Source organism: Electrona antarctica, assembly GCF_951216825.1.
Source record: "Electrona antarctica genome assembly, contig: scaffold_159, whole genome shotgun sequence".
NCBI classification, from domain to species: domain Eukaryota; kingdom Metazoa; phylum Chordata; class Actinopteri; order Myctophiformes; family Myctophidae; genus Electrona; species Electrona antarctica.
Window position 1 is genome coordinate 231585 of NW_027638168.1, and position 10854 is coordinate 242438.

Sequence of the window (10854 nt, forward strand, 5' to 3'; positions counted from 1 at the left end):
ACTAAAGCCAAATTTAACCTGGAAAGTGGTCCATCTTAACATTCTAATGTCTTTGATTGTTACGTCATGTTGATAAATATTTAACTGTCCAGAAGAGAGAAGCACTTCATGGATGGCTGATGTTTGATGTCAATCTCACCTAGCTCTCCCGGATTTAATCCACACCATGCAATAAGGGAACGCCATCTTAAAATAGTTATATATTTAGATCAATGAGCAAGGAAATTGATAAGAAGCTCCTGGATTCTGTTTGTCTAGCACAGTGGTTTAAAAAAAATAATATCCAGGTCCATTATTTGGCATTTGAGATTTAGCCCATTCTGGGTGTTTTAAGCATTATGTTATACTGTAGCTGTTCAAGTAGATCTACAAGCTCATAGCGCTGCACCGAGTGCCGCGCTACAAGCTTGTAGATCTGCTATTTTTTGAAAAATCCTGAAAATGTGGTGCAAATGTTTTTAACTCAAATCTTTGCTTCCGGGGGGTCCCTGGAACAACATATTTTCAGATGGGGGTCGGCAGCCAATGACATATATTTTTGGGGGTCCTCGACATGAAAATGTTTGAGAACCACTGACATAGAAACATGGGTTTTTCAGAAAACTGCCTTAGATTTAGAAGACATTTGTAGAATTGTCCTCAGGTCTAAATGGGTGAAGCTCTGACCTTAAACGTTAAATATGTGGTACCATAGGAGAGATAAACGTTTACCAAAATGATTATTCTACATTCTCTAATATAGTGTATACTGTAAATGAAGTAATGCAGACTATAATAGAACTCTAGGGAGTGTAAAATGAAACCAAATTGACCCGTCAATCGGTAGACTTAAAAAGCAAGGCTTTTGCACACCTACAACCGACAAGAAATAGAGTATCCAACAATGAAAACTTTATTAAGTTGCATTCAGAAAAGTACATAAGTATTGACTCAAAACAAAACAAATGTACATGCTCAGGCCAACTTCAAATGTCATCATTTGAGCTGGAATTGGAATCCTCATTGGAATCACAGTATGTGTCTTCATCTGACTCATCAAAATACCCACGGTAATAAATATCTGGCGGACAAATGCTAGCACCCTCTGTGGGGTTGGCAGGCGGCATATCTTCAATGTCATGAAAAACATCATTGATAACTTGTAATATGTGCCGTGCATGTTCGTGGCTGTAGACAGGAAGGTGGTTATCTATGTAATCTATTTCGAAGATGTGTGCACACTTTTCCAAAACGGCAACAATCAATTGATCACTAAATCCTGTACAAGCAGCCTGGCTAGTAAAGAGGTATGGGAGGTCTGCAACCAAATCGTTTTTGTACTTCTCCAACTGTGCCTTGATTAATGTTTTGTGATTACGTGTAACCACCCTTGACTGCAAAGGTACACAAATATTTTTCTGCTGCTCATAAATGGGTAGAGGCTCCACACAAACACCTGATCCATCACATGAACATGACTTATGGCAAAATGTACAGCACAGATGACCTGGCTCAAGACTTTCTGTAATCTCTTCAAATTTACTATACAAAGCTTTTCTCAAGCAACTGGTTCTGCCTTCTGTAAACAAATCTCGTACTGCCTTATCCACATGAAATGACCTTGTGTTGTATAAAACTGCGTGTGATTGCACTCCGTTTCTCCCAGCTCTGCCAGCCTGTTGGACTATCGCTTCTGTGTCGTTTGGTGGACCAAACATCACCACATGAGAGATATTGGGAAAGTTGAGGCCCATCCCGAGCGCAGTTGTGGCAGCAACAACTCTGCAATTCCCCTGTCCATTCAGTGAACTAATTACAAAGTTCTTGTTGTCTTTGTCAGTCCCTTTATGGTACATGCCAATCAATTCATTGTCCCACTTTTTCTCTGGGTCCCTGTCTAACCAGAAATCTTCACCTAGTTCTGCTTTCAGATAGTGGTACACCTCTGCTGTCTTGTCACGTGACCGGCAGTAGATAATGATCTGTGCCATCGCTGTTCCCTTGGCTCGAACATCATCCACTATCCAGTCAAGACATTGTACTTTTTCGTGGCGTGGTGCTGAGGCTAGTGCTAGTCGGATGTTGGTTCTGTTGGGGCTCACAATCACCCGTGTTGCATTCTCCATTGCTAGAAGTCTGGTGACTCTGTCTCTGGACTCCATGTCTGCTGATGCGGTCAGAGCCAACACTGGGGTGCCTGAAGAAGACATAAGAATAAGAATATAATACATGATGTCACAAATAAACAGTGCTATTTATTGCAGAATAGTGCAATGGTAAATTACAAGACATCAAAATAATTAGCCTGGTAAAACAGAATGTGAGTTCACGTGACCGGCTGGTTTATCAAACTATCGGATGAGACATCAGACCAAACCAACAGAACAGGTTTATTCATTATGTACCGCACTACAGTTAACCCATTTAGACCTGAGGCCGCATCTGTGTCGCCTTATAGCTTTTAACCATTATTTAAAACTGTAGCTGTTGAAAAATAGCAGATCTACAAGCTATTTTTCAACTCAAATATTTGCTTCTGGGGGCTCCCTGGAACAACATATTTTCAGATGGGGGTCGGTGGCCAATTACATATAATTTTGGGTGTCCTTGACGTTAAATAGTTTGAGCACCACTGATATAGAAAACTGTCATGATTTTGTATGACATTTTGTAGAATCTGGTCTCAGATTTAAATGGGTTAAAGGGTTCATTTTACTCACCTTGTTTCACAATGGATCGGAGTACACTAAGCTTTGAAAAGCTATCTCTGAAGGCAGGTTTCCCCTTTGCACCCAGTCCCCTGATGAAGACAATAAAGCAGACAATGTTGATGATTACCACATTGAAGCCAGTAGCCTAATGTTCCACTTGTGTTCACAGATAACATGTTGTTGATTGATTATGTTATTAACAGTTTGTAGAATGGGTACAGTTCAACTACAGTACAAGTAAGAGAATAAATCCATTAAAAGCACTAAGACTAGTTTTCATCAGGGTCACCCGGTTTCTATTCATCAGAACATTTAAAGACAAATAAACACTTCTATGCAACTTCTATACAACAAAAAAAGAAATCATCATATACACATGAAAAATAGGGGGCCTACGTCCTAGCCCTGGTAGTCTACTACAGTGATTTTTAACCAGTGTTCCGGGGACCACCAGTGATCTTTGAGCGGGTTACAGGTGGTCCCCAGTTAAATTATGGAAAGTTGGTTACCAAATGTACCCTTATTATAGATTATCTCAACTCTCTCTATTGTTAAACATCTGCATTACTTAATTTAAAAGAAGTCTACACAATTACAGAATGTAGAATGTTATTTTGATCAACGTTTGCCTGCTATCTCTCCTAATCATACAGCATGGAATTGTGGACATTTTATACAACAATAACAAAATATTGAGGCTAATTGTCTTCAAATAGTGGTCTGTGGCTCAAGTTCTGAATAAATAAGGTGCCTTGATATGAAAAGGGTTTAAAACCACTGCCCTACTAGTCTACAACACAAATAATCATAAGTTTAAACAGTAACAGGAGATTCTATATATATTTACCATTTATATGCGACGTGTACTTCATCGACCACTATTCCCATGATGTTTTCACGATACACAGGACTTTCCAGCATTTTCAGCCACTTATCATTCATCAGCCAAGCCTCTGGACTGCCAAATACTAATTGATAGGATCCCTGTTCTAGGTCTGTAACGTTGTGAACACCAAGCTGCATAGCAGTAACTCCTAGTTTTGTTGCTTCTTTTATCTGGTCCTCCATCAGCGCGACGAGTGGCGAAACAATGATGAAGATAGGATTGCTGTCTGGGAACATTTTCTTTGTCACCAACGGTGCTAGTTGATATACTAAGCTTTTTCCAAAACCTGTAGGAAGAACGCAGAGAATGTCCCGTGCACTGAGAAACTCCACAAGTGCATACTCTTGCTCTTGTTTAATTGCTGTTATTGAATCAATTTCTGCAATAACTTCCCCTATGGCTGTTTTTATTCCGTCGGTAACGTCACTGCTAGCTACTAGCTCCGCCATGTTTGTTGTGGTGAATGAGTCGAGCAGTACATACGTCATCAACTGCTCAAATCGTTCCTGATTGGCCAACGTGCGCTGTCAATCACAGAGCCCTGAGCTCGGTCGCGGATTGGCTCGTACCAAAGCTGATACAATGCTAAAGACTTTGTATTACCATTTTGCCAGACTCAACCCTCCTGGCAGAATGAAATGTTGTCCAGTAGGGGGAGTGGGTTTACCCAGGCTAGGACAAAGCAGCCCAGGTAACTCCAACACCAACGGACGAATTTGCTGTATCCCAGGTGCCTGTAATAGCGGCATGACCTGTATTTGGAGAGACATGTTTTTAGATTCATCATATACTAGTACTACATTTCAATTTCCTATCATGATACAAAATGAGTTTGTCTATTATACTCAAAACATTTATGTATTATGTTGACAGTACAGCATTGAGGTCATGGGGGTGACCTGCTGCAGTCAAGTGCATGGATCTGCAACCTTTTTGACATGTTTTCATTTCCTCATCATCATTTTATCACGACCACAATCACATGGTATGGAGCACAGATTCACTATTTGAACAGTGGAAGAACATTTTTCAGAAAAGCACCCAATTTATAGATGACTTTTTGTTCTTCAGATTTTAGTAATGCAATTAATTTAAACATAGATGGGTGGGTAATAAAATTAATTTGCAGGTATTTTTGCCTGAAATTCATAATGCTAGTATTCTTACATTCCAACAAAACATGGTAGGCTACTCATCTCCAATTCTGGCTTTATTCCTGATAGTGTCATATCAACATGAAGTGACATATCACATTCAATGCTGTATTGTATGTAATATTTCTAACTGGTTTTGATTGTCTAAAGGCAATACATGACCTTAGTGTTTTATTTATTTCCTTTCACTTCATTTTGATTGATTCAATCAATCAATCAAAATGTATTTCCTTTCACTTCAGGGTGTATAATGATAATTAGAATCAAAGCACTAACCCACATATCTCCCAGACAGAAGCCAGGGTGTACTTTGTGTATAAATGTTGTGAGTGAGTCACTGTGAGTGGACTAAAATGTCTAAACGTTTTGTATATAAAAACTCTTATAACACTTATGCCAGTTATCACAAGCCTCCCCTGTGCTTGTGTTGGCTCTCCATAGAAAAGTAAGGGCTACAGCACATTTTCTTTGGGGGACAGTATTTCACAAAGCCCACGTTGGAACATACTCTTACTAGATCAAGTGGGGGTGACGTTCATTTACCAAGTTGATTATATCGATATGTTTTAGCCTGTATGGTGTATAGCCGTTGTGAAAGCGAAGAGTTGTGTTTATTTACCAAGCTTTGTCACCCATGCGATAATCAACGGCCATGGCTTCACACCTCCGACAGCTCCATCAACTGCCTCCGTAGCTGCTGAGCCAGAAGCCAGGGGTTCAAACTGGTAGGGCAATGATGGTTGCTCCACTAAAGTCCCCATCTTCAAATAACGCTTCGCTAATGGTGCCAGAGTCCGTCCTCCATTGCAAGATGCGATGTGTATGTGTGTGTGTGTGTGTGTGAGAGAGAGAGAGAGAGAGAGAGAGAGAGAGAGAGAGAGGTCCCGCGCCCCCATGTGTGTGTGTGTGTGTGTGTTACAGTATGCCTGCATGATCAGGTCTCACTGCGGGGACCAGAGGCAACGCAGCCTCCCCGGGCCAAAACTGCCTCAAACCCGCGGAGCGGCTCGGACAACCAGGGCGATAATAGCGATATTGATTATTATTTACAATGAATAAACAAACACACAAGTTCACTTGAACAATGTTGTGGTAACTAAGGACGGTATTGCAGAGGGTATACATTTCGTCCTGTGGCTGAGAGGGGACGAAAGGAAGGGAAGAGAACAGCGGTACATTAGACAGGCGCTGCGGCGATGAGAGCTGTCAGAGCGGGCAGAGGAAACAGCAGACAGTCCGTAGTCACGCTGCAGGGCTGCGGGTCTCAGAGCGGGCAGACAGGGGTGTTGGTGACCGGGGGAACGTGGGACTCGAGCCCGAAATTTGCGATTGTGCTGCAGTTCCCCTAAAAAACCCCACGCCAACCTCAGTTGCATTCTAACTAAGAGATTCGAGCGAAAAAATATATTTTTCCAATGACATTTATAGCCAATATGACGCTAAATGTACCGTCAAAAACGCTAGCCTGACCTAGTAGCCACTTGTTGCTAGCGCCGTAGCGCGTCATCGCGCGGTTTCAAACTGTTTTCAGTCAGACCACGTGATGTACAATACCAGCAATAGGAATTCTAGGAATGTCAGCGGACCTTTAACCACTTACACCCCACACATTGTTGTGCAGAATCTCAAGAAGTTTGAGCATCACTGATTATAAAAGCATACGTTTTTCAGGAATCTGTTAGGATTTAGAAGGAATTTGTAGAATCGGCCTCAGATCAAAGGCTTGTGTTACGACCCAGACTCTTAAACTTGGTGTATAGTTTGAGGGGGATTATATGGTATTGGGATTATGGTATTTTTTTACTCTTACTCTTACTCTTTTCTATCGTTATCATTGTATTATTATTATTATTACACATTCGGTAACAGGTATACAGTCGCCCCTTTTCCATTTCACCCCACGCTGTAAATAACAAACATAATTCATGTTGGTGATTATATAAAAGGTGTTATCATATTAATTTATCATTGTTAAATTCACTCTGTATATCCACGGGCATAATAGCATGATGATGCCATTACAAAACATGGGCTACATGGAATAAATGTGCTTAACAAAACGAAATTAACTGCTAGAAGGTCCTAAATGAACTTAATTAAGCAGTCACCGTCTCTGTCTCATGTTATTCTTTCTTAATTGTACATTAAGTATAGAGATCGATTACTATACAATCAAATAAATCTGTATACAAGATAATTTTCAGATTTCAGAGAGGGAGGGAAATACTAAATTAACTGTTAACGACATTAACACATTTCGCGGGGGCGAGTTGGTAAAGGGGCGAGTCGTCTGGTAATCCATTATTCTACTACAAAATGTACTCTTACGTACCTGTACACAAAGATGTAACTAACAATAAAGTGCAACCTTGAACGCTGCAGAGATATAATCTATGAACAGCTTTCTCACACACGGATTTGTCTCTCTCTTGCTGTGTGAAGTGATCAGTGATGTAAATAGGTTTTCAATGTAATGAGTCCCGGGATGCAGGGATGGTCTTTTAGATGAGTCCCAGGGGCATTTTATGAGTCCCACTTCAACGACGTTAGGAGTCATATTTTCCCATTTTTACAAATTGCAGCATTTAACTCCCATTTCATTTTATATGGTTATAATGTGGTTATATTCATGTAGAAAACAGAAGAAGAAATGATTATTATAACTAAAGCTAGCAAAATAAACTACTAGTAGTACAGTAGTGCATCCCGTGGATGCAGAGGTCGTTGTTTTATTGCGTCCCTTAACTATAAACTGCGTTTTGGGATGCAAAATGCACCCTATTTTAATCTCTGAGTGATATAGAAATGGCATCGTCCGTGGATCTGTTCTGACCGTTATAGGGAATAGTGTGGTCAAGTAACACAATGAGACGCACAGTAGAGTCAGTGGACTGAACATGCCAGACCACCACTCACGCACGTACGGCCCTTCAAGGAGAGACAGAGGGCAGTGTTGGCCCATCCTCGTGCCCTGTGTGTGTGTGTGTGTGTGTGTTTGTGCGTGCGTGCGTGCCTGCGTGTGTGTGTCTCGCCACGTCACCACGACACAACAAACGTGCCATGATGTATGGGCCCAAATGTCGCATTGAAATTCCTGCGAGGCTGTTTCCCCCTCCTGCCACATGCACCAGAATTGAGGAGGGGGAGAGGGTGATGAATGGACCTCCCCCGCCGCATGTCTCACACACACACACACACACACACACACACACACACACACACACACACACACACACACACACACACACACACACACATCCCATAGATTACTGCGACACTTGTGACAGTACGGCCTGATACAATGTGTGCTGATGACGATGGCTCGTCTTTCATTCCTTCTCATCTCTCCTTTTTCCTTAACCCCCTCCCCCCCTTTTTATTTCCTCAATAGAGGGTATGCGTGTGACATCATCATCAAACCTGGAAGTTATACAGGAATGCCTAATGAGTGGCAAAAAACTACTTTCTGGCCTTGACAGCCCATACACCAAACAGAAAAGTCCTATCTGATTGCATTAAACAACATTAAACAATGTTAAACTCACTTTTCCTGTTGCTTTGCCACTCGATTTGCCACTCGATGTGCCATTCACTTTAAGCATGCGCATACTCTATTATGTCTGTGTCCTTTTGGACAAACAGCGTATAAGAATACCATCCAATCGGAAAACGTGTTTGGACAGGAAGACGGGAGTGAGTGACTGTCAGAACACCTATACGCAGGTATGTGGAGAGGACTGACTGACTGTCTGAACACCTATACTGTCTACATTCCGTGACCTGTTCTGCATTTTGCATGTGTTCCTTGGTTTTTTAGTTATTTAGTGTTTCACCTTACTGTTTTCCTGTGATTTTGTAGTATTGTGTTCCATGTTTCTTAGTTCCAGTTAAGAGTTGATCTTGCACGTTGTACTTTTATTTTGCAGTACGTTTTGTCTCTTGGTTTCCTCTGTTGCTTTTGTTGCCTGTGTTGTCTCACCATGATTAGCCTAAGTGTTTCCACCTTGTCCTGTTAGTTCGCCCCAGCCATAGATATTATAAAAAATCACACCCGTGTGAACTGAGTGGTGACGTCACACACTGACCATGGTAACCATGCTCACCTGTGCACGGACACGTACACAGGTACACGGACACGTACACAGGTACACAAACATACAGACAAAGCTGGTTATTGGAGTGGTTTGCACCACTCAAAAATAGATGCCTCACTAGCCGCTGCAGTTCATTGGAGCAACGTGTATCCCAATGAAGGCAGGAAGTCAAGCGGAAGTGCAGTGCTGAAGGCTTTTTTTTTTTTTTTAACAAATCTTTATAACAGTCATGACAATACATTACAATACAAAACAAGACAAACAAACAAACACAAACCACAAAGTTATTAATACAACAATACAACATCAGAGCCAGGGGGGATTACTAACAGAAAACATTAAAGAGTGAACACAAAGCAACAGTTCTCCGCAGCTTTCTTATTTAGAAGTGCTGAAGGCACGCTGCGTCGCTGCCCAAGTGACGTCACTCATGCGACTCCTCCATGTCTCTCGCTGTCACTCAAGTGACTACTGGCCAATGACAGTGCGTCTTTTCCGGGACTTATGTTACGCACGCGGAAGCTTGACATTGAAGGCAAATGCTTTGCAAGGAATCTCGGAAAAATTGTGCCTTCAATTGTGACACGCGCCTCAGAGCCGGAAAGGGCGTCTACGTTTATATGTCTATGGCCCCAGCCTATCCCATGTGTTGATTATTAGTTATGTTCACCTGTGTCCTGTTACTCCCTGTGTCTATATATACTCCCCTGTTTGTTCATTTCCTTGTCGGATTATTAGTATTAGTCACAGTGTTCTGTCCCTGAAGTTATCCTTGCTTAGTGTTTGTTATTTTCCCAGTGCTCCTCGTGTTCCTTGTTTTTTTGGTGTTAATAAACACATTGAACATTTCCTGACTGTCGTCCTCCATTCGGGTCCTACCCTCTGGTCTCGAACCGTGACGCAGGTCATACGCAGGTAAGTGGAGAGGACTAGCTGCCTTACTGTCTGAACACATACGCAGCCAACGCAGGTATGTGCTGTGGATTTCTCTAGCTAAACTGGGGCGCTACGTCGTATACACGCACTCGCGAGGGATCGGCAATTGAAATAACCTCTTTCATATAGGCCTATTTATTGGCACGAAAAAGTGATTTAGATCGAAGTCATTTGTAGAATCGGCCTATCAGGTCTTAATGGCTCCATGAAACGACGTCATTGGCCCAACATGCACGTCATATACACCCCGTGGTGGCATCAAACAGGCCGCCCGGGGGAGGGGCGGGCGGGAGGGAAGCGCTCTCGCCAGCAAATCGCAATGCTGGCTCCTCGGGTCCAGTCTGCACCTCGTCAAAACGGTCAGACGCTGTCTGATGGCGGCGGTCTTAAACTTCTGGACCTGTCAGCACAGGACAAGCCAAGGAGGAACGTGCTTTCACGCTCTGCCGAAAATAAACACATACAGTACGCTCCCCCCCGCTCCCCCTGTGCATTGGTTTAAAGGGGATGATGTCTCGGCCCGGCCGGGCGGGCACTGGGTGCTGAAAATATTGGGTGTGAAGAGCTTTTTGGTATGTGGGTTTTTTTTGTGGGACGGTGTCTTGGCTACTGCAGTGTGGGAGTGTTGTGATCCCTGCTTGCGACCTCTGTCTTATGCTTGACCTCTCTCTCTCTCTCTCTCTGTCTCTCTGTCTTATGCTTGCTATCTCTCTCTCTCTCTCGCTCTCTCTCTCTCTGTGTGTGTCTTATGCTCGACCTCCCTCTGCTTCTGTGCATGTCATCGCTGTCCTGTGTGGAAACCTCGTATGTCCAACAAAACTGTTCGAGGAAACTGGTGGAATATTGCTGTTATGTTAAAAGGTTTAAAGTGGTTAAGAATGTCTGTTATGTAACATACATATAGACCATAGATTTTCTTTGGAGATTCTGCTATTAGACTGATGATCGTAGTTCTTAGTTTACTTATGAATCATCCTAGATGACTATTTCTGTGCATTTCATGTATTGCCTTGTTTTGTCCTCGTTTGATATACTGTAAATCGCTCAGGATTAAGAGCTTCTGCTAAATGCCTTAATAAATTGTAAATTGGTGT

At 42.3% G+C, this 10854-nt stretch overlaps 1 protein-coding gene across 1 annotated transcript; it reads right to left on the reverse strand.

Annotated features, from left to right (window-relative positions):
* Positions 1 to 815: 815 nt before the first annotated feature.
* LOC306918335 (ATP-dependent DNA helicase RecQ-like) lies at positions 816 to 4183 on the reverse strand (the record flags this gene model as incomplete). Its single annotated transcript, XM_079531221.1, has 4 exons — positions 3538 to 4183; positions 2700 to 2779; positions 1600 to 2176; positions 816 to 852 (listed from the first exon to the last, which is right to left on the reverse strand). Exons 1-4 carry the CDS (start codon positions 4062 to 4064, stop codon positions 816 to 818), a joined length of 1221 nt encoding a protein of 406 aa, XP_079387347.1. The 5' UTR covers positions 4065 to 4183.
* Between the last annotated feature and the right edge of the window lie 6671 nt (positions 4184 to 10854).